Source organism: Alligator mississippiensis, chromosome 5 (genome assembly GCF_030867095.1).
Source record: "Alligator mississippiensis isolate rAllMis1 chromosome 5, rAllMis1, whole genome shotgun sequence".
Taxonomy (NCBI): domain Eukaryota; kingdom Metazoa; phylum Chordata; order Crocodylia; family Alligatoridae; genus Alligator; species Alligator mississippiensis.
Window position 1 is genome coordinate 100,367,619 of NC_081828.1, and position 27,710 is coordinate 100,395,328.

At 43.5% G+C, this 27,710-nt stretch overlaps 1 protein-coding gene across 1 annotated transcript in view; it reads right to left on the bottom strand.

Moving 5' to 3' along the window:
• Positions 1–20,064: 20,064 nt before the first annotated feature.
• Positions 20,065–27,710, bottom strand: part of MARCHF11 (membrane associated ring-CH-type finger 11) — a 44,426-nt gene continuing 36,780 nt past the window's right edge. Inside the window, exon 4 of the mRNA XM_006260972.4 lies at positions 20,065–20,649. Within this exon, the coding sequence (XP_006261034.1) occupies positions 20,327–20,649 (323 nt within the window). The 3' untranslated portion in view covers positions 20,065–20,326. The remainder of the gene's footprint in view (positions 20,650–27,710) is intronic.

Here is a 27,710-nt window from a genome sequence, read left to right on the forward strand (position 1 = left end):
TCTTTCTTTAGCTCTGTTTTGTATGCATTTTAGTCTACTATTTATACACGTAACAAAAACAACAGTTTACTTATTTTCAGCAATGTCTGTATTTATGGCGATACACAGGATATGCTGTCCATTGTGCAGCCAGCATTTATTTCTGCATTTCAGACAAAGTGGAAGTCAGCAAGAGAAATGCAGAAGAAACAGAACCCAGAAAATGTAAGGTAGTGTGGAGTGCTGAAGATAGGAAAGAAGAAAACCTCACTGTTCATTCATGAAAAAAGACATAAATAGACAGCAGAGAAATGCTGAATTCAACTGTAAAAAAGGTAAGATTCATAGAAACTAGGGACTTTTAAACAGCCAGGTGTAATAAAGGCAAAAAGAAAACATTTTGTATGAAAAAACTGGGGTAATATTCCACAGAAAAAGCTACAGCAAATTTTCATCTATCTTAATGCATCCTCCAGTTTGGAGGGTCAAGGCTGCACAGTAGTTTAATGCAGGAGTGCTGTCATCCTACTAAACTGGGCTGCTACATGTCAAGAGAAATAACTGGCAAGGCTGCATCCACTGCAAGTGGAAAATTCTTAGACTCATAACTCTGCTTCATTTCCCAGCTGAGAAATTGTCCAAGCCTTAGAAAGCAAGTTGTGTGCAGCATGCTGGGATTCAATTGAACTGAACATTGCCTGGAACTCACTAAAAAAAGCACCAAAATATGTTTTGTACCAAACAAGCTAATGAACATTTGGAGAATTAGAAAACGGACTGGAACTGAGGTTTCCTCTTTCCCAACTTGATTACTCTTACCACTAAGCTATGAAATCATGCCTTTGCTCACCCCCTAAATATTAGGAATGCCATGCAAAGTAGCAAAGGTTCATTGAGAGGGTTTGAGGAGTCCCTCCTCACCAAATGCATTTATAGCCAGGGGGTTAAAGCATTCACCTGTATCCAGGTATTGGAGGCTCAAAACCCCTCAGGTGCTATTAAAATAAGCTCTTCTCCCACCTATGTTAACTCTCTAACCACTGAGCTATTGGTTCAGAGGGAAAATAACCATCATCCTACTGTTGTTTCTGTGTGGTACCTCATGTACTCAGAGACCTCCTGCTGGCTTCCAGCCCATGGAAGAAAAAGGTGAGGAGATGCCTGGGTAATCAGTCTTGGCCTTAGTTGCTGAGCTGTTCAGCACAGACAGGACTGAGCCAATGCACCGAACAGCAGACACCTCCATGCCTCTGGACCTTAAGGCTAGGGACAGAAGTTACACAAACTGATTTAAATAATCAGAAACTGGTTTAAACCTGTAACAGAACAGAAGTTCAGTGCACATAAACCAGTTTCAAAATGGCTGAAACTGGTTTAAGATAAACCTGGTTGAATGTAGTATCACACTTAACTGATTTGGGTCAAACTTGTTTACAAAACTTCTGCCCCAGATGCTACTGGCAAAGAGTTTAGATTCTTCAAAGTAACTGGGAGGTTTTGGACTTAGGTACCTATAAGGACATTTAGTTGTGATTTAGGCATTTAACTAGTCATGAGTGACTTTGGGACCCACCTCTAAGTTCTGAGTGATTTAGATCCAATTTTGCCAGTAAAGGCTACAGTTCTCTGCTTTGTTTGTTTCCTTCCAGATTGCAGCTGACCAGTAAGGCTGTGTGAAACAGCACTGTTCCATTCCAACTTCAGTTTCGAGGTCTGAACGGAAGAGTGTTCTGTATTGAATTTAATATTGAGTTGAAACAGCCTCATTGTTTCACTTTGTTGAAATAGTGAGGCTGTTTTCATGCTGTTTCAACGTTTCGCCCGACCATCAGGCTGGGGAAACTGAGCCCAGCTGGGCTGACTTCCCACCCCCAGGCCTGATCTAGCACCAGGGATGGGAAGAAAGCCCAGCTGGACTAACTTCCCATCCCCAGTGCTATGATCAAAACATTTTGACTTTTGAAACATTTCAACTAGCCTCATTTTGTTTTGAGGCTGTTACGACGCCCTTTGTTTCGTTTTGATTTTGCTGTTGCAATGAAACAGCTGGCGAAATTTCGCACAGCCCTATTGACAAGCTGTTTTGCTCATATAAAGGGATGCTGTGAAACTGGATAGATAGATAGATAGATAGATAGATAGATAGATAGATAGATAGATAGATGCTGGAAAACAATGGGGGGTGGGAGGAGGGGTCAAAACCCACATTTAAAAGAATTACCAGAATCAGCACTATTGAAATCCTTAGCTGTGTTATAGGAAGCAGGCAGGAAGTTTCTGCTAAGAGGAACATTTGAAAAAAATTCACACAGAAAAGAGGAAAAAGCATGTCTCCTAATATTGGTACACTAATTTGAATAAGCTAGGAAGCATATAGGTTGGCAGAAAATCTAATAGGATATAAATGTGTCCTGGCTGTCCTGACTCATTAGAACAATCAGTTTCTATATAAAAAAAAAAGACAGGAGAAACAGGAGTTTTTAAAAGATCAGGGCTATCTAGAGAATGTCATCTTTTGAACTGATTTAATGGGAAGAATATGTTTGACAGAGTCTAAGCAGAATACATCCTGCAAAGATTCAGGCAGATGATTCACTTCACGTACTGTGAGGAATCTCTTTGACTTCAGTGGGGCTACTCCAGGCACAGGCAATTATTTCAGCTAGAGAGCTGCTTAACAAGTTTTGGCAACCTGTGGAGGGCTGCAAGAGTAGCCCCGCCCCTTGACAGGAGCTCTCCCTCCCTTCCCTTTTGTCCGCATCTTGGAACAGAAAGTCCTGCCCTCTAAACCCCGACCTTTACCACTGGAAATCCCACCCTTGCCTCCAGAAGTACTCCTTTTGCCAAGGTAGGGGGGTTGCCATCTTGGAACCAGAAACCCCCCCCCCCCATATTATATTCTAAAACTAAAACAACAATTAATTTATTTAATAAATTTCATAGATTTCATAGACATTAGGGGCTGGAGAGGACCTCGAGAGATCATCAGGTCCAGCCCCACCACGTGAAGTCAGCTGAGATCAAGTGACCCCAGCAAGAACTATATCCACCTGTTTTTTGAAGAAATCCAGAGTAGGTGCTTGCACCACCTCTGGGGGGAGTTTGTTCCATGTGTGTGGTGGGATGTGCATGTGGAACTCCCCCCGCCGCCCATCAGACATGTCCCACCACACACGCACCATAAAGAACTTTTTTCTCATATATAATCTAAATCGACCTTCCTGGAGTTTATGGCCATTAGACCTTGTTATCCCTTGTGGAGCTCTGGTGAACAAGTGTTCTCCCAGGTCCTTATGCACCCCTCTTATGTAATTGTAGGCTGCTACCAAGTCCCCCCTGAGCCTTCTCTTCTCCAGACTGAAGAGTCCCAAGTCCCTCATCCTCTCCTCATATGGCCTTCCCTCCAGGCCTTGGATCATACAAGTGGCTCTCCTCTGGACTCAAGCTTCTCCACGTCCTTCCTGAAGTGGGGAGCCCAATACTGGATGCAGTACTGCATCTGCAGTCTCACCAGGGCCGATTAAAGCAGGAGGATGACTTCCCTGGTTTTTTGCTTGAGATGCATTGGTGGATGTATGCAGAGTTTGGTTAGCTTTGCCAGCCACAGCATCATACTGGTGGCTCATATTCATCTGTGGACAATCAAGACACCCAAGTCACCTGGGTGACCCAAGTCACCATCTTGTCCCCAAGACACCTGGGGAGGAAAAATGTCCAGCATACCTACTGCCTGGGAAATGACCTGCTTGGTGGAACGGAAGTGGAAAGGGATCTTGGAGTCCTAGTGGACTCCAAGATGAACATGAGTTGTCAGTGTGATGAAGCCATCAGAAAAGCTAATGGCACTTTATCGTGCATCAGCAGATGCATGATGAACAGGTCCAAGGAGGTGATACTTCCCCTCTATCGGGTGCTGGTCAGACCGCAGCTGGAATACTGCGTGCAATTTTGGGCACCACACTTCAAGAGGGATGTGGATAACCTGGAGAAGGTCCAGAGAAGGGCCACTCGTATGGTTAAGGGCTTGCAGGCCAAGCCCTATGAGGAGAGACTAGAGTATCTGGACCTCTTCAGCCTCCTCAAGAGAAGGTTGAGAGGTGACCTTGTGGCTGCCTATAAGTTCATCACGGGGGCACAGAAGGGAATTGGTGAGGTTTTATTCACCAAGGCACCCCCGGGGGTTACAAGAAATAATGGCCACAAGCTAGCAGAGAGCAGATTTAGACTGGACATTAGGAAGAACTTCTTCACAGTCAGAGTGGCCAAGGTCTGGAATGGGCTCCCAAGGGAGGTTGTGCTCTCCCTTACCCTGCAGGTCTTCAAGAGGAGGTTAGATAAGCATCTAGCTGGGGTCATCTAAACCCAGCACTCTCTTTCCTGCCTAGGCAGGGGGTCGGACTCGATGATCTATTGAGGTCCCTTCCGACCCTAGCATCTATGAATCTAAGTCCCTTTCAGTCATGGTGCTAGTGAGCATAGCACTGCTGAGCCTCTAAGTATGCTGGGGTTCTTTCTACTGAGGTGCAGTACCTTACACTTCTCTGCATTGAAGGCCATCAGGTGCCAAGTCAGCCTGTATCCCCAGCCTGTCCTGTGGTGTGACCGCTCTCCCCCATAATTTGGTATCGTCCACGAACTTGGTGAGTTCACATCTGACTCCTGTATCCAGATCATTAATGGAGATGTTAAAGAGTACAGGCCCAAGTACCGAGCCCTGAGGGACTCCACTGGTCACCCTGCACCACATTGATTTGCTCCCTTCAACTAGCACTCTTTGGGTCCGACCCTGTAGCCAGTTGCCTAGCCAGTGGACCATACGATGATCAAGGCCACAGTTCCACAGCTTAACCATGAGGACATCATGGGGAACTAGCTCAAAGGCCTTCTTGAATTCCAGGTATATGATGTCCACATCATCTCCCTTATCCAGGGCACATGTTACCTGGTCATAGAAGGCAATGAGGTTGCCCACGCATGACCTGCCAGTCACAAAGCCATGTTGGCTGGCATTCAGAAGCTGCCTTCTGTCAGTCTGGTGTTGATGGATCCCTTGACAATTTTCTCAAGGATTTTTCCAGGGACAGACGTAAGATTGATTGGTCTATAGTTCCCTGGGTCATCCCTCCTCCCTTGCTTGTAGATAGGGACCACGTTGGCTGTATTCCAGTCATCTGGGACCTCACCCAAGCACCACAATTTTTCAAATATCTCTGCCAAGGGGGATGCAATGATGTCTGCCAGCTCCTTCAAGACTATTGGGTGCATTCCATCTGGGCTCACAGTCTTATTAATGTCCAGTTCCTCAAGGTGTTCCTTCACCTGATCCACATCAATTTTAGGCCTGTCACCTGCTCCCAGATTGCTTTGTGCCATTCCTGACAATGTGAGCCTCCTGGGAGTGAAAACCCAATGCAAAAATGTCATTTAGGAGATTGGCCCTTTCTTGGGCATCGGAAGTCAGTTACCCTGTTGGATCTCTCAGGGGCCCAATGCTATCCTTGTTCTTTTTTCAGCTTACCTGAAGAAGGACTTTTTGTTGTCCTTGATTCCCGTAGCTAGCCTAAGTTCCATTTATGCCTTGGCTTTACTCAACCACTCTCTACAGGTGCAGATGAGTGGAGAGTAATCCTCTTTGGTAGTGCTTTCTGTTTTCCAGCTGGTGTAGCTCTTTTAAGCTTAATAAGGTCCGAAGTTCCTTTGTTAGCCATGGGGGCTTTCTTGCCCATTGACTGAATTTCTTGTGAGATGTTATGGCTTTGCCCTGTGCTTCAAGGATTAGGTTTTTAAGAAATGACCAATCCTTGTGTACTCCCTTTTCGGGGGGGGGGGGGGGGCGGGGCATGGCCTCTAATTGCCTGACTGACCAATTCTCTCACTTTGCAAAAGTCAGCCTTCCCAAAGTTAAGGACTTCTGCTTTACTTCTGGGTTTGCCTTCTATTCGGTGAACTAAAAAGGTGACCAATTCACGGTTGCTTTCATCAAGCTTCCCCCTAATCTGCAGATCGCTCACTAGGTCTGACCCATTGGCCAGGGCCAGATCAAGCAATGCCTCTCCCCTAGTCAACCCACAGACCTCCTATGTTAGGTTTTTCAATTTAATTTAAAAGAACTATTTTTGTCCTGATTTATATGTTTTTGTGTAGTGTACATAGTGGTGATTGCATAATAGCTTAAAATTAAGTTTTAATTTTGTGTATTGTGGGGGGTATGGGTGGGTGGGTAAAGGGTTTGTAGGGGGCTGTGGGTATGTGTGTGGGTATGGTTGTATGTGAGGTGTGGGGGAGGGTATGGGTGTGTGTGGGGGGACATGTGGGGGTGTGTGGATGTGTGTTGGTTTTGCGTGGGATGGATAGATGTGAGGTGTGTGGGTGGGTGGGTATGGGATTTGTGGGGGACTGTGAGTGTGTGGGGGGAAGGATACTGGGGGGTTGTGGCATGTGTTGAGGGGTAGGGTGGCTGAGGTGTGTGAGGGGATGTGCATGTGGGGTGTGCATGGAAGGTGTGGGTGTGAGTGTATGGTGGTGCAAGGGGGGGTGTGGGTCCCAGCAAGACCCAGGACTGCACATGGCTGGGCTACCAGCAGGGAGAGTGGCAGAACTGGCCCAGCACCATAGAGCTTGTGCTAGCCCAGGCTCCAGGCTCCTGCCACCCCACCCTGGCCCCCACCGGCCCTGGCCCCAGGGCACCAACACAAGCCCCTCATGGTACTGGCCAGCCCGGGCTGGCTCCTGCTGCACCAGCAATCATTCCACCCCTCTCACCCCCCACTCCTTCTGCCCATTCTTATCTGAGTTTCCCTCTAGGACAGAGAGAGGGTAGGGGAACAGCCACAGGATCCCAGGTCAGAAGCCTCTGCTAGGCAGAAGCTTCCAGTTGGGAGCGGGGTGGGCCCAGGCGGGCCTTGCTGCTGCCACCGCTGGGTCCTGCTGCCAGCTCTTTCCAGGTCCTGCTGTCGCTGGCACCTTGTCATCTTTGGTAGGCAGCCAGGGGTAGATAGTTAATTTTCTATAATTTTTCAGGGGCCCTGCAGGCTGGATAGAATGGCCTGATGGGTTGGATCTGGTCCATAGGCCATATTTTGCCCACCCCTGGGCTACTTATATTGAATAAACTTAAGAAACAGATTGAATTTTTGCAGGACTCAAAACTTAGAATGCCCTCTGGAAATATTTAATGGACTATTCTCTCCAATTTACCAGTGTTTCATAAAATACATTGCTTTCTATACTACTAGGACAGTGAAAACTGAGGATGCAAGGCAGTACACGTCCAGGATACCAAAGTAAGAAGGAGTAAGAGCCAAGTCCAATAAGCCAGGTCAAAATCAGGTGCTCAAGGTCTGTGTCCAAGATATCAAGCCAAGAACCCTTTGCCACAAACTGGAAACCAGGAGGAAAGTGGAGAGATGAGTGGAGTCACAAAGCCAGGAGGTAGGCTGGGTAAAGATACAACAGGCACCTCTGCATGGAGCTGGCTAAGTAGCTCCACAATAAAATATCACCATCTACATGTGCAATCCTATTAGGTAATAAATGCTGCTGCAGGGTGTCATAATCCAAAGGTATGATTTTGTATGTGCTTCGGCACTGCAGAATTATTTCCTGCCACGAGGAGCTTTCTTTGCATGGTGCAATTCTCAGTTGCATGGAGAAAACCCCGGTGCAAAGGAGTTCCCGCCATTCGCATGCAAATTTGTTCCCCACTATTGGCCAGTTCTAAATGATTCCCACGTGGCGGCTAGCGATTGGCTTGCTAGCCGGATAAGAGGCTTAAGCGGTTTCCGCCCAAGTTGGAGAACTCCAAGGAGAACCCCGCAAGGGAGGACTCCACAACCATCTGGAGGAGGAGAAGGAGGACTTCACATCTTGTGAAGAACTCTAAGCGCTGCGGAGCCTAACAAACCCAGTGTGTGCCTTAAGAAGGATATAGGGGCCTGATCAACCTCTAGCCTCTCCCCATCGCCACCTAATCCCTCGACGAACCCTTCCCTGCGCACCCATTCCACGGAGCCTAGCAAACTTCATCTAAATGAACATTCAGGTGCCCTTGGTCCCTAACTTCTGCCTGGCTTCTGACCATGCTTCTGGGACCTTGGCTCTAGCAACTTGGCTGAGCTCCACTGGCAGGCTGACACACATACCCCGGACAAGAATTGGATCTCTGCCTTGGTTACACTATGTTAACTTTTTTGTGGATGAGTGTAACACATCAGGGTCTCGGGGTGGCCGTGATGCCCCCTGGTAGCTCTGCGACAGTGCCCTGCTCCACCCCTAGGGCACCCTCCCATCTCGCCTGCCACTCCTTGATGGAAATATAAATTAATAGGGAGGCTGCCCACAGGCCTTCCCTAGGCCTCAGCACCTGGCTGGGCCTCTGTAGCCAACCGTGCCTGGTAGGGCACCCAAAGCCTTAAGGGCTAGTTGTGTGGCTTCAAATCCTGCCCTTTACCATGCCTTGCATGTGTTACAGGTGTATTGTCCCTCTGTTGGGGCTTTGGCCTCTGCCTCTTTAATCTAGCTAGGCCTTCTAACCTAGGCCCAATGAATTGGACCTGACTTTGAAGCACTAGCTTCATTTGTCCCTTCCAGTCACCAGGCCCCTAGCCCCTGTATGCCAGGTCCCTGACCCCTGTGGCTGTGCCCTCTCTGGCACCACTCTGGGCTCAATAAGGGCTCAGCCCTAAGCCTGCCCCTGGCAGAGCTCAAGGCAGTCAGGTGCCCCCCCCCCCAACCCCAGGCACTAATGAGACCTCCTTACCTCCCTTTCCAGCCTTATCCCAAACCACCAGTTGAAGCAGTAACATAAATCATAAGCCCCTGGGCTATAACATAAACAAGAACTGAGAAAGAAGCCCTCTGTCCCTTTAAGAAGGTAAACTTTATTTCCCCTGTTTACCAGTATACCTCCCAGTATGGGCTCCTTGTGAGCTTCCTAAGCCTCAGCGTTCCTACAGGCAGCAAATGATCAGCCCAGCATCCCTGGGTGGCTTCACTGGGAAGGAGCTCCTTGCCCTGTGGCAGCCAGGGAGAAACTCTCTTGCCAGCCCCAGCCTTGGGCTTACATGCTCCCAGGGCCCTGCCTACATCCAGTCAGGTGACTGCCTGGGCTGGCTGCTAATTGCCTCATTATCCCTGCTGCCCCTGCAACTGGTAGTTGCTGTTCCTTGCCTAGCCTGCAAAGTTCTCTGGCTGGGCTGCTTTTCTTCTTAAATGAACAGAGAGCCTGGGCTCTCTGCTACAATGAGATAATAAGAACATTCAAGTTTCATACTTCAGAGCTCAGCTTTGTCATTTGCATAGTGTCCAGGAAGGTATGTTTGTTTGTTTTCCCTTTTGTTCATTCAAAACAGGCTAGATGGATGATGGGGTTTGTTTTATGAAGTGTCATAACTAGGAGCAGGACATCAGGGTAGATGAGACTTCTGGTCAGTCAATCCTCTAGTGTCTAACTGGCACCCTTGCTCTCATTTAAAAGGGCAAAGCATGAGAATCTGAATCTGACTACCAGATTTGATAACCCAAGGGTGCTGGGGGAGTTGGCCAATATGAGTGCAGAGCTGCTTTCCATTGTCTTTGAAAACTCCTGGTGATTGGGAGAGGTCCTGGATGATTGAAAAAGAGCAAATATAGTGCACATCTTTAAGAGAGGGTAGGAGGAGGAACTGGAGAACTACAGACCAGTCAGTCTCACTGCAGTCCCTGGAAAAGTTATGGATCTGGTCCTCAAGGAATTCATTTCTAAGCACTTGGAGGAGAAGAAGGTGCCTATGAACAATCAGCATAGATTGACCAAGGACAAGTCATGCCTAACCAACTTGATTGCCTTCTATGACAAGATGATTAGCTCTATGAATGTGTGCAGAGCAGTAGATGTGATATACAGACTGGGGTCTGACTGGCTAAGCAGCAGCTCTGCAGAAAAGGACCTGGGTGTTACAGTGAACAATAAGCTGAATATTAGCTAACAGTGGGCCCTTGTTGCCAAGAAGGCTAACGGCATACTAGGCTGCATTAGTAAGAGTGGTGTCATTAGATCAAGGGAAATTATTATTCCTCTCTATTTGGCACTGGTGAGGCCACATCTACAATACTGTGTCCAGTTTTGGGCCCCCCACTTTCAGAAAGGATGTGGACAAATTGGAGAGAGTTCAGTGGAGGGCAAAAAAATGGTTCCACATTCTGAAGTGGAACATCCTCTAATAGATGCTTTTGTAGGGTACAGTAATACAGCCAGGCAGTGTGGAGAGCAGCTCCCACAGCTTCCTGCAGGTAAGTCAATGGGTCGGGGGGAGGGGGCATAGACAATGCATCGGGGGGTGTCGGGGCACAGGCGATATGTTGGAGGCGTATGGGGGGCATGTGCCCCCCCCCCCAGATATGTGCACCCACAGCAGGCATGGGGCTGCAGCCTAGCTTGACTGGCATAGGCAGGAGCCATCTCCACAGCCTAGCAGGCAGGACCCAGCATAGGAAGGCAGAACAGGGCAGCAAGACTCATGGTTGCCATTGCTGGGACCCATGCCAGGTGTGCTGCCAGCAGTGAGGAGTAATGGGGGAGATATGCTGTCCTCACCTCCTCCCGCTGCCAGCTGGTTGTATGCTGGGCTGTAGCTCTACCACACCACCATGGCCTGGCTGCCACTGCCACTCCCCTCAGGCCACGGCTTTACCCTGGAAGTGTGGTGGGGTGGCAGGGAGTGTGGGTGGCCTGAGAGGAATGATGGCAGTGGCTGGACCATGATGGCAGGGTAGACCTGTAGCCTGGCAACTGAACAGATGGCAACAGGAGGAGGTGAGGCGAGTGCGACTCCCCTCTCCCAATCCATTACTTCTCACACTGCTGGCAGCATGACTGCTATATGGGTCCCAGAAGTGGCAACTCTTGCTGCCTGGGGCAGGGGGCAGTGGGTTGGAAGTGATTAGCATCAGCAGGGCTGGGAGGGGTGGAGGGCTGGGAGGGGTACCAGCATGACTAGGGAGCAGGGTTCCCCCTAAGCTGTGTGCATGCACGACCACACACAATAAAAAGTCTTGCCGTGCAGTAACTTTTTAACGCTGCACACCCACCTGGAGAGGAGCTGTAAACTATAAGTTTGCAGCTTCCTGTAAACTTTGGGCATGGAGCACAGTGGAGGCACCAGGGCTGGCATGGGACACTTGCTGGCAGTAAGCTCCTTACTCCTCTGCTCCACTCCTCGCTCGGAGCAGGCAGCGGCTCTTCCCCAAGGCGAGGTGGGGGCGGGGGCTGGAGCAAAGCCAGGCACCGGCTCCAGGGAACTACTCTGCTCCCCAGCCCCTTTGGGCAAGCTCCTATATAAAGTGGAGTCCTTTACTGTAGGCATATTCATATGAGAAGTGTGTGCAAATTCTTACTAAGGAATATGATATAACACAACAACTTCTTAATAAAGTATTCAGTATATGTTCTGACTGTATTGGAGCCACTGCTTCCTTGTAGTGACAGAGAAGAGGCCAAGCAGCAGCTGAAGGCAACATTTAGCTATTCAGTAAGCAGAAGAAACTTAGAAAGCAATAATTCTTATGGAGACTTAGGGGTAAGAGTGGATATATAGCAAGTTAAGTAGGAGTTTACAGTGTAACCTGGCAGCAGGCTACTGTCATGCTGGGATACAATGTGTCTTCTCTGTATAAGCTAGCTATTGAGCTTCAATTAGTTACCAACTTAAGTGCTGTTTTGGTTGCACAACACTGTGCTTGGTCCCCCTGCAGTTTATGGGCATGTACAGAGAAACGCACCAATTTGGCTAAATTGCATCCAGTTTAGGCACTAACTTGGTTAAAGTGGGCATGATTCTACCATGCAACATATAGTGTTGCTTTTTCTATCATTCTAGGAAAGCCAATATCTTCCCTGCAGCCTCTGTAAAGGATCATCTTTATATCCATTGCACACAGACCCATCCCCTTAGTAAGAGGCCTTGACTTCATCTTCTAAGTTAAATCCTCAAATTTTACAATGTTATACTGTGGGGTGGACTAAAGCAGTGTGCACCAAAAGGGGGAGGTAGGAGGTGAGAGGCAGGATGAATTCAGGAACAGATCGAAACAGCACACTCACAAACCAAAGCGGCATGCTCAAGGACCAAAGCGGTGTGCTCACGGATCACTACACCTTAGAAAGAACATTGCCAGGGGGCTGTTTTCTTAAACTGTTCAATGGGTCAGAACTGGTCATCAGTGTTTACAGATGAATCCTCGTACAAAAAGTTTAAGAACCACTGCTTTAGAAGACTTATATGATGCTTTGTTTCTAAAGAATTGTATTGACTTTTTACTGGAAAGCTATTACAGTCATGGTGATTGATATTGATAGAAGAGAATGATTAAAAAGAACAGCCCTCAAAATGTTGCATGGTTTCTTTCATGAGTCTAGATATAGTAGAACTTTCTTTGGAATGATCAAGGTTTTATTCACATGTACTGTATTTTGCCTGACATTGTTTGAGAGCTAGTGTTATAAGTAATCATTCTGAGATGTGCAGTGAGATGGAGGCCATATTGTTGAGGCTTATAGTTTCATCGGTCTCAAGTAGAATATGATTTTTTGACAAAGCATTGGGGCTTTTGTAACAAACCTGAAACTTAGAAACGTTTCCTGGTAAAAATTGCTTTGCTTTTCGGAGACTCTAATATTTATCCTATAAAGAGGACTTATAGAGCAAGATGTAATATCAACTTTTCCCATTTTATTGAGAAAAACAGACTTTTGAATAGTATAGATGTGCAGCCTTGGCACTGGAGAGATGTTCCCCAAAAGATGACACTTTTGTTTGCTCATTCTCCAAATAAGAAATTCTTTCTTTCCTGGGGTGAGCTATCACTACAGGTGGACCTTGTCTTGAAAATGATCTTCTCTATCTGTAAAACAGAAGTACTTTAAATGAGTCAATAAGGTAAATCAAGAACTTTAATCTTTGAAAGAAAACAATGGTATGATGGAGGCTTAGTCAACTTTCCTATTAAAAATGTTGAGTTTCTACTACTTTTGCATGGTGTGTTTCTTCCTCTTCGGGAGCAGGAAAGCATAATGAATAAAAACCTTTGTTGCTGAACTCTTTTGGCACCACTTCCATAGCACCTATTTTGAGATGGACAAACACTTTTGATATCAACAGGTTTTCATGGGAGGGATTACTGAATAGGAAAGGTGGATGGAAAGAGGAATAATATCACATTAGATCAATAACATCTATATATAATTTCTATAACCCATTTGTCCATGATTATAGAAGCCTGATCAGAGGTAAAATAAGAGAGCTGGAAAGGTAATGCATTTGAGGAAATACTGGACTGCAGCTTTCAAGCAGTATATCAAACATACTGTTGTTTTCAGTACCCAAAACATTCTCCTTTTGGTTGTTTCTAGACACCCAAGGGTATGGGTCTTTGTTCCAAAGTACTATGATGATAGTATATAGCGTCTTTTATACTTTTTAGAACCTCATCAGTTCTGATATTAAACCATCTTTCTCTCTAGCTAGACAGATCTTCACTTTAGAATTGGTTTCAGGCATGTGACTGGCAAGAAATGGTGGATTCTGCTGCTCCAAATAGAGTGTGTGAAGTGAAAATATGCAAATAGGCACAGTTTATCTGCTGGCAGTGCTCTTTGGGATGGCATCAGAGCCTTTACAGACATTGCCTGAGAGGTATTCTGTCTTCTAAGGGGAAATCCTTTAATGCTGTTTCTGTTACCAAGTAGCAGTGCACCACTGTTAACAGTGTGTTTGTGTTTGGTGCAGCAATGCTCCAAAGTCTGTCCTTACAGTCTGTTAACTGCAGGGAAAAAGTCAACGCCAAAGTCTAGATGTAGGAAGAACCAAAAACATTTTTCTGAAAAAAATTGTGACACCTTGTGTCTCACGCTTTAGAAGATTTCTCAGTTTCTTTAGATAAGGATATTAATTCCTCCTTACAACATTTTATTATCATTTGATATAAGAATGTGAAGTATATTTCTCATAAATGGTAACTCAATAATGTTTTATAAAAAAACTTTATCTGATGGCTTGATATAAGGCAGACAACATAGATTAAATATGCTAGAAATGAATGACTCATTTTTCTCTCTGGAAATCTTTATTACATTTGAAACTGACAGCTCCGAAAGAAATTCTATGTTAGAAATTCTATTAGAATGTAACGATGTGAGCCATAGATTTGACAGTATTCTAGCTATTATTTAAAACAGGGGTGCTTAAACTCCAGCCCATTGGCCACATGTGGCTTATGGAGCTTTGGCATCCAACCTGTTGAGCTCCTCCTGGGTTGGAAAATGTGACAGTGGGGGAGCCGTGACCATTAATACAGCTACCTTCTTTGCCCTGACAAATTCCCAAAACCCAAGACCTGCATGGCCCACTGGAGCTGAGCTGTGCTCCCTTTCCTGCAAAGGACTGAGCCATATCTCCTTTCTCTGCATAAGGATGTGGGCCAGGCCACGCTCCCTTCCCCACCACAGGGCCGGGTTGGGGCCAGGCCATGCCCCATAACCCTCTGTGGCACTAGGCTATGTTCCCTCCACCCTTCCCCTCATGGGGTTGGGTTGGGGCTGGTACATGTCCCATTTCCCCTGTGGGACCAGATTCAGACTGGGCCATGCCCCCTTTTCCCCTGGAGCCAAGCCATACCCCCTTCCCCTGCAGAGCTAGCTTGAGGCTATGTTGCACCCCACACCACTCCACATGGTGCCCACTGCGCCCACCCTGGGCACCAGATAGGGACCACAGGCCAGATGTAGCCTGCAAGGGGAAAAGGTGGAAGGCCACTGATTTAAAATTAAATCTTTGGTAAAAATCTTATCTTCAATCATCTTTAAAGTGTCTTGTTTGGTTTTAGGATGGGAAAATGGTGAGGCAAAGCATAATGTGTCAGGCATACTGTTGATATGCAAAGGAACACCTTTAAAGCTATATTATGAATCGTTATTTTAATACCTTGAAGTCTAATTCTTAAAATGTATGTTGTGTTTTCACTTCCATTCTATCTTTGGGAAATATACCTTGATCATCACCCCACTGTTATGTGATTTATATAATAAGGATTTCTTGTGGGAGGATACTCAACTAAAAAGTTGTAATCAGCAAATTGCTTCAAAGAGGTTAATATCAGCAAACAAATAAAAGGTTTTCTTCCCTCAGAATCACTTCCTGCTGCACTTGAATCCCATGTTGCAAATCAGTGCTGAGGAATGAAAACCAGACTGCTCTGTAACAACTAGGATTCATTGGCACCGTACAGGTGCACTCCAAGAAGTCTTAAAACTTTCCTGGATCTGTTACAGATACACTTGGATTTTCCTTAGGCTGGCAGAGCATAATTAAAGTGTTTCCTATTGGATCCCAGTGCTACCAGAGCTGTTAACTGTACTGGGTTTATGCAAGTCACCACAGATCATGTGGAAGTCTAAGAAGGAGACTGATGAAACAATGTATGCTACTTATATTATGTTTAAATGGAGTATATGTCATCTTCCAAGGCTGCGAGAAAAATGGAAATCCATCTATGGGGTTTATGCTGCCAGCTGGCCTCCTCCTTCCTCATCTGCTCCTATTTTAGAGATTAGAAATCAGGGGGATGGTTCTCATGTTTTAGTAAAATCAGTTCTAGATCTAGGAGAAGCCACAACAGTTTCTTTAGACCGTTGGATTCCAGTTTGGACCAGAGGAGTAGGTTGGTAACTGTTATTTATAATTTTACACAGCAATATCCCATGTTGAAAAGGAAGTACTGTAACTTCCCCTTCAGACAGGAAAGCTATTAAATATTAGTTGTTTTGATGTAGTTTATTACTAATACCTTTATGGAGACCAGTCTTCAGCAGCAGCTAGGGTTTCAGTTTTTGCTTAAGCAGGAAAGAGAGGTTGAGTGAGCTGAGGAGTAGGTTCTTCCCCTGTTCTATGCAGTCATAGCTCTGGAAAGCTCTTCTTTTCCTTTATTCTTCCTCCCAAAATTAGGTGTGTATCCTATTTGGGGGGTTGTGGTATGCATGAAAATGCAGTAGCTGAACATATTAATGGTTGAGTTACATTATTAGTAAATAGCCTAGAAGCTTTTGAAATTATGGATAAGGAAGTGCTGATGCTAACACTTATGTAAATTTACAGGACTTTGTGTGTAAAAGAAGAAAGAGAGAAGAAAAAGAGAAAAGTGAGCAACCTGAAGTAAGGAAACAAGAAGGTACTCAGGTGCCTGCCACTTTGATTATCTGTGTGCTATATGAAAATTCCTATATGGATGCATGAGAAACTGATGGAGCAGCAATTGTTGTATCTGTCATTCATTTTCCAATTTGCTATAGCAATATTCACCATAAGTTTTATAAAAAAAAATGTTTACAAGTTACCTGTTCTCCCTGGTAACCCTCTACATGATGCTGTAATCAAAACATGTCAGTAGCAAGTGAACCTAAGCATAGTCCTAAATATGAATCTCAAATATAACCCTGCTTTCCAAGGTTACAGGGATGAGCGACAGAAAGCTGTTAAGGTGGAGCCAAATTTTTATAAAGCCTGTAATAGTTTTGAGCACTTAGTTTAGGCCCTTAGTCTGGGTCCCTTCACAGTCTGAGTTATATCTGAGGATAAAAGAATACTGATAAGGCCTGTGTGAAGCAGCTAGTATTTGCTTTGGATTCAGCCGATTCAGGGGACAGTGATTCGATTCCGTGATTCGAATCACTGTCCCAAATTGATTTGGCCGAATCTGATTTGGAGATTCGGCTGCTGCCAAATCAGCCAAATCTCTGAATTGCACAGGCCTCATCCCCCACCTGCTCTCAATGGCTGCCCCAGCTCCCGGCTCTTTTGAAAAACAAAAGCCCCCACTCACCAGCTGCTGCTAGGCAGGGAAGTGATCCCCACTGCCCCCCACTGACCCATGCTGCATGGGGGACTCTGCCACAAGCCCCCTGATCCCCTCCTGCTCTCCCAGCCTTACCTGTGGTGTGCCACCTGCCCCAGCCTTGGCCCTTGAAAAAAAAAAGTCCTGACTTACCAACTCCTGCCCAGCACAGGATGATCCCTGCTGCCCCCTACTGCCCCACACTGCATGGGGGGTTCTGCGCAAACACCCAGAAGCCCCGAGGCTGCTGCAGCAGCCGGTGAGTCCAGGGGTAGGTGGGGGAGCCATGTGTGGACTGGGGGAGCGGGTGGGAGTCAGGGGGTGCTTATGGGGGCTGGGGCAGCAGGTAGGGAATAGGGCTTGGCAGGGGGCCCCCATGGTCTCCTCCTGCTTCCCCTCCCCCGCCCCTACTTACCAGCTTGGAATCCAGGTCAAGCTCCCTGCTGCAGCGTGTGGGGACTGCCTGAATTGTTGAAGCTCTCTGAATCTTTTCCAAATCTATTCTGAGAGCTTCAAATCAATTCGGTCCTCTGATTCGATTCAGATTTAGAGATTCGGCACCTGAAGCTTCGCATAGCCCTAATACTGAAAACTTCTTGCCTGTAAAGTGTACTTAACAAAGGGATTGTTACTTCATACAAATGTTACTGAGATCCTATAGGTTAAGGCTTTGAAGGTTCCATGGAAATTATATTTTATTTTGCTTTTTATATTGGACTCCTCACCTTCTGTCCTACTGCTTTTTGCTGTATTTGAGACTATAATCTGTATTTCCCATATTAGAACTATAGTATAATTAAAAAACATAGGCTTTCAGTGGCATTTTCACTGTTTGGCATTTTTAAAACAGCAATGACTTGTAGTGGTTTTGTCTTCAAGTGTCTAAAGGTCTTGGCAAAATGTCCTACAAAATGTTATTTATCTTTATTTGGTTCAATCGGTAAAAGTTGCTGCTTTTAAATTAATGGAATTTGGTTTCTTTTTGACTGACTACAAGCATGAGGAGGCATGCAAAAGGAAACTTGCCATCTTCTAGCAAGCACCACATGTTGTCGTACTTCAGTATTGCTGCAGTGAATTAAATTGTAAATTTTGTACAACTGAGATCCTCTATTAAGGGATGCATAAGAGAGAGCTGCAGTACCATACATTGTAAAAAAGTTGGCCCTGTAAAATGAGACTGCATATGAAATTCATTTTACACTGCAAGCAAAAATTCCATCAAATCCTGGTCACTGGCAGACATAATTCTCCTTCTAGGGAAAAAGAGCTAAGAGAACACAAAGGAAAATGACTCTCAGTAGGTTTTTCAACCATAAAACCCATTCTTTCTTCCCACAAACCTCCTCCTCTAGCAAATCTCTGTGACATGAATTTTAAAAAGCTTCCTTGGGCTCTTCCCAACCATAAATGGGTAATTCTCCAGGAGGGGTACAATTTGGCTTTTATTGGAATAACATTTTTCTAATCTATATCCAAGCATTGAACTTGACTTTAAGTATCCAAAGAAAAGGATTATAGTCTTGTACTGAAGGATGTCAGAACTGTCTAGAAAGTAGAGCTCGCTGTGTGAAAATTTCTTAATTTATAAATGAAATAAGTCTCAGTGGGGGCATCTACAGTGGGGGCCTAATTAGCTCCACAGTAAAGCATCTACATCTACATGTGCAAAGCTATTAGGCCAGAGTGAATTAGTTAACTCCACTGTAAATTGGTACTGCCCAACACAAGTTATTTACTCTGCTGCAACTCATGTGTAGACAGTGACTGGGGCTGGGGCCTGCTGGCTAGCCTGTTGTGCTGCGGCAAGGTTGGCACATTGAGCCAAGTCAGACCAACCCCAGCTGACAGGGGACCTAGGGAGGAGTCAGTCCACTAACCCAGGGATGCTCCAACCTGGCTCAGTGTGCTGCGGCAAGGCTGACTGGAGCACAAGGGTGCTACAATGTGGGGTCAGCCAGCAAGCAATCCTACACTAAAGCACCCTTGTGCCATAGACAGCCCTGGCAGCATCTACGCTTAGTATGCCATGTTGCTGCATACTAAAGAATGCAGCAGTAAGATAGTACTTGTGTTTACAAGTACTAACCTATAGCAGAGTTAATTAGTTTGCTGAGGACTAATAGGGCCGCACATGCAGACACTAATATTTTACTGCAGATCTAATATAGATACCCCCAATATGTCCCTTAATTATTTCAGTGTGTCCTAACTAAGGTATAGAAAGAAAAACAAAATAGATTTTACAAAGTGAGAAACTGAATATGAATTATTTGAAGTATAGTTTTTCCTTTTTGGAAAAAACAAAAAGCAGTGATTATGAAAGTGAGCGTCAACTAGCAGTGGATAAACATGACACAATGCAGATTTCCATATAGGAACTTATAAAATACCTCCGTCTCAATTTGTAACATCTCTGGTAACCCTGACTACAAATCCTGTTAAATTATGTAGTGATTTTTTATTCCTATGTCAAGAGCATCAGTAATTATTAACAGTAGCAGTCATTTTCAAGTTGTCTGTCCTAGCATTCGAAGCAGCCAGCTTGAATCCATGATATTCATTCTCTGCATTACAACATACTGAACTGTTTGTTTTCCTTTAAATAATAATGACGCTTCATATGCTATATATGCCATCCTCATCTTCTCAAAAAATACTCAAACTGCAATTGCAAAAATGTAAGTATCTTTTTCACTAAAGGGATTTCCTCTTCATAATGAGCAGGATTTAGTGTCTAAATACTGTTAATTAATAAACTCTAAGGTCATTTATACACGTGCTCTGGGAGGCAGTGCTTTAATTACAGCGGCTCCAAGAGCCACTCTAATTAAAGTGCCTGGAGTGTCACATGTAGCAGCATCCGTGCACTGAAAAATGGCAGCGGGGGCGCTTTAACTAAAACTTAGCAAATGAGCTTTAGTTAAAGTTCCCCCACTGCCATTTTTCAGCGTGGGGACACTGATACACATGACACTGGAGTCTCTTCCAATGTGATATAATTACAACATATTAGAGCAGCCTCTCTGTACATGTATAGGCACCCTAATTGATTAGGACATTAAATGAGGCACGTCGGTCATATTCCTAGTTAGTTTTGGGCACCCTGGTCATCTATTTTTCTCATTTCACATATCTAAAAAATTACCTCGTTTGAAAAAATACATTTATAAGATTTTTTTTTTTAAGTTAGGGAATTAGTTTACTTATTGTTCACGGTGATGAGTTAAATGATATTTTTATAAACTTCAAATACAATATGACAAAAAGCTTTATGAAACCAGACTATATAAAAAGAGAATTTTTTTTCAGAAAGATATATTTGCAATTCAACTGATCATATAAAAATCATTAAATTTAAAAAAAAGTTATATATATTTTTGCTAGTGCTATGGTTTTTCCATTCATTGCAACAACATTCAAGAGTACTGTAGAGTCCAGAACACATTATCCTTTTTTGTGTAGCACAGTGAGCATAAATCTTTTACACTGAGGTCACTCTCATCACAACCTCTCCAGAGCTGTTATCTTCTGAGGAATCCTCATGAGGTCTCATACGACTGAAAAGGTGTAACAATACATAGCTGCACTGAAATCTTGGAGAAGTTAACTGTGTTGGATGCACTAAATTTCTGTTTCTAAATGCTGTTAGTGGTAACCACAATGTCCTTCCTGCTGAAGACTCTCCTCGGTTGCTCTCTTCTATGTCTGTAGCTTTATCGTAATTTAACACATCCCAGTGCAAGTTAACAGCCCTCCAGCGCTTAAACACTCTGTAAACAGATGCACCTTCATGTACAATTAGTCCTGAAATGAAAGAAAGAATTAGAGTTACTACAGAATCTTATGAGACCCTATTTTAAGAATATATGAAAAAAGATAGTGTAAGTTTCAACCATCGGGTTTATCCCACTGCACCTGGTAGCCACCTAACAAATTAAGATGAAGATCAGTATGAATTTTTAACATTAATAATACTAATAACTGCACATTCATATATAAAGAAAATAAAATTAACTAATCTAAATTTATCTCTATACTATTTGAGGTAAACTTTGGAGCTACTAGGTATCTCCATCACAATTTTACCTCTATTTACCAGCAATTCAATCAAAACCTAAACTTTTAAATTAAAGTTATTATCCCTTATCATTATGACAGAAACTGTCTGAATGGGAGCCCAACAATAACAATTGTGCTATCTCAAGTCTCGTATGTATTAGAAAATTATGATGACTTAATTCAACTGACAAAAATTAATCTTACTGGCTCATTGGCAGGTTCATAATTTACAGTGGTTTAACTTTTGTTTAAACTATTTTAAGTTTAGCATAAGTGCTTTTATGTTCAGGATTTGTACTGGTCTTACTATATGTTAAGGCAAATCAAGCCTTGTTGTTTTCAAATACATTGAGCTAAGCCCTTCATATGGACAAGCTTAAATTGTTTTTAAAGTGGCTTATTTAAATTACTCTAAACAGATTTATGATTGCTCACATTCGTACTTAAATTGGTACAACTTTACAACAAATAAGAGTGAACTTCCCTGTTACTTGAATATATTATTAAGTTCAAAGATTGGCATGATCATTTAAATCTTGACTATTATTTCATGAGCAGACACTGAAGTCATGGACTTTATAGTCTTTCTTTTCAAATACCAGAAGGTCAGAAAAAAGGAATTCATTTTTGAGATCTGCATAAATCAGGGGACCCATTTTAAAATATCCCTCAAGGGAAATATGGTCCACCATGGAGTGATCTACTCTTGAGCTTCCATCCAGAAAATATTTACACATGGCCTAGGGACAAAAATTACACACAAACTGGCATAAGTGATTGGAAACTGGTTCAAATCTGTAATACAACAGAAGTTCAGTGCACACAAATTGCTTTCAAAATGGCTGAAAGCAGTTTAAGATAAACCTCGATGGATGGTAGTATCAGCCTTAACTGATTTAGGTTAAATCAGTTTATTGAACTTCTGTTCCAGATCCCCTCCACAATCAAGCTCCAGCCAAGCAGAGAGGTGTGCTTTCATAGGTGGATTAATGAATGGGCCAGCTAGGCACAAGCATAGGGGCCTCTACTAGTTCAGGGACCTGGGATCTTCACCATCAGGGGACTGAAAGCCACAGTCTTAAACTCAGTGCCCATTTTTGTTTCCCAGCAGGTATCAAATTTAAAACCATGGGTTTTGCATTTGCTTCCCTGGAGAGCTGGAGGTGGGGTCCCTCTACCAATGGGGCTGGGGCTGGGGCTGGGGCCAAGCTGGGAGATCCGCGTCATGTCTGGAAGAGGAGTAGGGAGTGGGGGGGGGGTGTCAGGTTGTGCCACGCCTAGGGGGGAGGGGTCCAAACTGGGCCAGGAGAGCTGTGCCCCACCTGGCAAGGAGGGATGGTCAGGATCAAGCCAAGCTGCACACCACCTTGTGGGGGGGGGACTTGGAGGCAGGCCCAGCCAGGCCAGGAATGCTGCACCGCACCACACCTTTGCTGGCAGGAGTGCTGGAAGGGTCTTGGAGGCTATAGCCCCCCAAAATTCTTAGACCCTCCACAGCCACCCCTCCCAGTGCCACCACCCCCCCCACAGAGACACAGCATGGTGCTCCTGGCCTGGCCTAGCCCAGCCTACCCTCTGCATCTGCATGGTTGCATGGGGCAGCTGGGAAGCAGCTCCCTGCAGAAGTATAATAGGGGTTGGGCAGGGAGCTAGACTGAGCTGCAGGTGGCTCATGGTAAAGGGGTGGGGGAGGGCTGCCTCCATATGATCAGAAGTGGGGGAGGGGGAGATCCTGTGAGGGGTAAGAGTGTGTGTGTGTGTGTGTGTGTGTGTGTCTGTTCATTACAGGAAGAGTGTGTTTGTGTCTGTGTTCATATGCAGAGAGTGAGAATAGAGTGCGTGCACCTGTATGTGTGCATGCCTGTGTGTGTGCATGTGTGTGTATGTATGTTCAGCCATAGCAGAGGCAGGGAGAAGAGGCGGGCACGTACCCCCACCCCCAGCCCAGTGGGTCCACCCAGTCCCCCTGCCAGCAGTAGGAGGGGAAAGGGCCCTACTTCCCCCCCTGCAGCCCAGTTCTCTTGAGGGGAAGGGGTCTCAAATTTTCTGTTTGCCCAGGGCTCCAGTACACCTTAATCTACCTCTGCATTCTCTAGCACCCTCCCTTCTCCCTCCCCCCGGCTTCTGACCTGGGGCTCTGCAGGCATGTGGCTGAATTTCTGGAATCAAAAGTGAATGTCTGTTCACTTGCTTATGAATTCAATCTACACAACTTAGACTAAACTGTGAAGATTGAATTGATTCACCCTTAGGCTTTTTGACTGTCTACTTATTAGCCATATACTATAAACTATGTTTGAATGCAGTACTCTCTTCTCCAGGACTCCACATATTCATGTCTCAGAATGTAAGCATGTAAGTATTATCAAGATCAGGGCTTTACTAAGAGACAGAGGGCATCTGCAGCAAGACTGCTTCAACACTCTGTAATTACAGCACATCAGAACAGACTCGATTCATCGGGTCTGCTGGAGTATAGTAATTACTGCACTCCAGCAGACTCCAGTATCATGTGTATCAGTGTCCCCACACTGAAAAATGGTGGCAGAGATGTTTTAACTAAAGCCTGTCTGATGAGCTTTAGCCCACTGCCAGTTTTCAACACTTTGATGCTCATATATGTGATGCTCTGGGCACTTTAATTAGAGAGGTTCTTGGAGCCTTTTCTACTCTTATTCATGTGAAAAAATTATCTTTTAAAAACAATGACAGAAGACCACCATGGATGGATTAGCTCGTGGGTGAATCCTTTTGATCAACAGGTGATCCAAGGCATGAACAGACTGAAAGAAAATGCAACTGACTGATTTGTAAGACAGCCGGAATCACTGTATTTATTGCTTGCCCAAAGCATTAGATAACATGCAATCATTATGAATTTCATTTCATAACAGAAAAGCTAACTTGCATCCTGGTCCTTTTTGTTCCCCAGCAGTGAAATCCTAACACTGTAACTGTACAGGCAATTATTAAAATTACAAATGAACAGATGGTAGAAGGCCCAGCATTAAAAGTAGTAAGAGGTAATAGGACAAATGGAAAATCCTAGCACTGGAGGTTCTTGGGCTATTTCAGTCATCCTCTTAATAAGGAACAAACTCTTAGGGTCTGTCAGACTTGGGAGAGAAATGTGTTAGGAGTAATTGTTCTCTGCCACCAGGAAGTCTCATTGAGGGAGCTGTGTGTTTTGCCTGGAGGTCAGGATAACATTTTTTAACAACAGTTGCCTTTTGAAGGCACATGCTACTAACTTGATCATTACATTCTATAGTGAATACAAATATTTAGTTTTCTCTAAACATCTCTTGATTCATTTTGGTCTCTAGAAGCTCTAGTTTGCAGTTTAGATCCTAAATGGAAGGGTCAAGGTTTCTGTGTAGAGTGAAAACATGTGAAAATAAAAAGACACTATTTCCTAATGACATCCTAGCACTCTCTTCATAGGACCCTACAGGAAGAGACTACCTGGTATTGGTTTCCTTGAGCAGGACAGCTGATGAGTCCTGATAATTGACAGTGATTGAATGCTACTACCTTTTCAAAAGCAGGGTCTACCATTAATGCCATTTCAAGAGAAAGTTATTTGTAAATGTGTAAGATGAACTTCAACCGCATAGATTTCAGATAACGGCACACTATGAACACAGAATATTGAAACTGTTATCCTCCTAAATTTAGTGGAATCAGAGATAATAAGGCAAAGAAATATCAGTTAACTCAAAATAAATGGTTGCACATTTGTATCCATTTGGACAAGTTTTGATCTGAGATGATTTAGCTTTCTACAGAGACCACAATTATCCCTGAATTCTGTATTGGTTAATTCTGTCCAAGTATTAATAGGTGTTCAAATGTATAATCTACTTCCTTCCTCTCTTTCTAATTTCCTCTAATTTTCAATTTTAGGTGGTGGGAGGTCAGGAAAACAAATAGTGATATGAACTGACTGCCCAATACAATTCTTGCTCAAATTACCATCAGAGATGAGGCCTTTAAAGAAAGATGACAATGATAGCAAGAATCATCAGGACACTTCTATAAGTGCATAACTTCAAATCAAATAACAAAATCTTCAAAATCAGTAGGCTTCTGGATAGTGGGGGTGTCTATGTTCATTATACCTGATAAAAATTATTTTGCTAAAGGATGGACCAACACTTCTTATTTACTACATCTGTGGGATGTAGTAACTAAAAACAGCAATGATGTAAACCTTTGCAGTTACTAGGGATAATATAGACATCAGAGACCATACAATTAAAATAAATTTGGACATAGTATTTCCTATTTGAAGGCTCTCTACACCTACCTGGATCTCATCCAATAAACCAAAAACTACCTCCCATAAATCTAGAACTATGTTGTAAAATGAAGGAACTAGGTCAATTATCAATTTTACAAAATCTAAACTCTTGAAAAGAAAGAATGATGTTATTTGAGTCGATCTAGGAGCTCTAAGAACCAAATCAGTCATGACCCTGCTGAGAAAACCAAGATCACTCTCTCTGAGGTTTGATAACACTAGATGAGGAACAGGGCACTGAGGTAAGAAGCTATTTTCACCAAATTTCCTCCTCCAGGCAGAGTTTAGACAGCTCTATAAACTTATTCTACCCTCTCTTCAGGGCACTTTCTAGGCAAAGGAGGTTACTTTGGTGTTTTGTTGTCACCCATGACAAGATTACAGATTTGGAAGCTGACAACTGGATTAGAAGTTACATGGAGTGGTACACATGAAGGAAGATCTGGGTAAGATTGAAGTTCTTGAGCTCTTCAAGCTCACATTGGAAGTTCCAAAAATATTCCAGCTCTCAAGCTAGGTACAATTAAATGGAAGTGCAGAATAATGATCAGGAACTTGCTGTTCTTTTTTTTTTAAGACACCCATGTCACTGAACAAGAACAACAAACTACATGAATTTGATAATGCTGGCTTCCACCAAAAATCATTGTTCCCACAGTACTGAGGACATATCCACACAGTCCTGAAGAAAAATAATCTAGCTCCAGAGAGTCTTGCTGGCATCAATCCCAAAGACCCCAAAGAGAGTTACTGAAGTTCAGTTCCTTTCAGCCTAAGATAAAGCATTATAGGCATCAACAGTAGTTTTCTGGAATCATGAACTTTAGAGGTACAGATTCTGGAACAACGTCTTAATCATTTTGGGCTTCTTTCAAAAAAGCTCTGTGGGTATCAATGTTTTTAGCTAAGTAATCTTTCCTATGAAATAAAAAGTACTTTTCTTTCCTAACTGAAGCTAAAAAACATGGCAAAAGGAAAAAAAACCCAACCCTTTAACTGTATTTCATATATGGTGCCAAAAATTGCCAAAAGTGTGCACATAACCACTTATATCCAACTTTAACAATACAGTTATTACCAAAAAATATTTAGTTAGAGTTAAACTTGAGTTAAACTTGTTTAACATGAAAAGAAAAAAAAGAAAGACTGATGGGTAGAAAAAGAGACTGAGGTCCAGTTAAAGAAAAATAGTTCTTTACACCTATTGGTCTTTTGATTGAGGGAATTGCACGCATCCAAACTGCTTAATACTGTTCACAAAAGGTTCTATGATCATATACCTGCTTGCCTCTCATGCTTTTGCTGTCATTTCTATGACTTCTCTATCTTAGTTAATCCCAGCAGAAGAGGTTATAATATCTGGCAGTATCAGTGCACACAGCTCTGAGGATGTAATTGATTATGCCACTCTATAGTGGCATAATCAATTACATTGGAGTGTAATGTAAATGGAGTGGCATAGCCACTCCATTTGAATGCTCAATGGAATTTCTTACAGGACAAATTCCAAAGTATGCAAAGATTTTAGAGAACAGCTTCCTTCCAAGTTCAGATGTACAACTGCACTGACTGGTGCTGCCAGAGAATTGCCAAATTGATGGTGATACTGATACTGAAGTGACAAGAAGGGGAATAATGTCAGGAGAAAACAAGAATTTGGGGGAAGATCAGAGTTGGATGAAGGAAACAATAAATCTAAATATATCCCATGCGCTAGAATGCATAGCTGTCTATTGCTGCCAGCAGAATACTAAATCATAAATAAAAGTATTGGGGTTTTTTTATACCTAACCAGTATTTTTGTTTTTCTTTGAATGGGTAATATTTTTGTAAAATTAGCCAGGCTGCAAATGGTACTGGACAGAAAATTACACAAAAGTTGTGTGATGGATTATAATTGGAATATAGGTGAGCTGTAATATTTGGGGGAAAAAATGGTTTTGTACAAATTAACCACAAGACTATCACGTTAATATCATGAGAATCTTTTTAATTTATCCTACTTGACAGAGATAAGATGGTATATTATATAAACTTAGACTTATTGGGAAAATTGTAAATCTTACGAGTACATTTTCAACTGTGTGGACACTTCATTTCATATACAATATATATATGTAACTGCACATCTCTCACTGGCCAAACTACATTTAAAACTTTAAAAAATAAGAACATACTTCAGAAGTTGCAGACATTTACATTTCTCAAATGGTGAAAACACATTATTGTAGGATTAATTGAAAGGCTATAGTTATATGAACGTATTAATTATCTGAGGCCATTGGCAAGGTTCAAAGTAGGTCTACTATATATTGTCTTAAATCTGGTTGTGAAAATTCACATTGAACATTCCAGTCATGACTTTATAACTGTCAGGTGTCATTTCTCTGAGGCAAATGTTCCCCTTAGTAAATCTAGGACGTAATTCTATTTGAAGTTTTAGTTCTATAGAAAAATTCACTTATATAGCTTATACCTCTACAGATATTAACAATACCTTTTG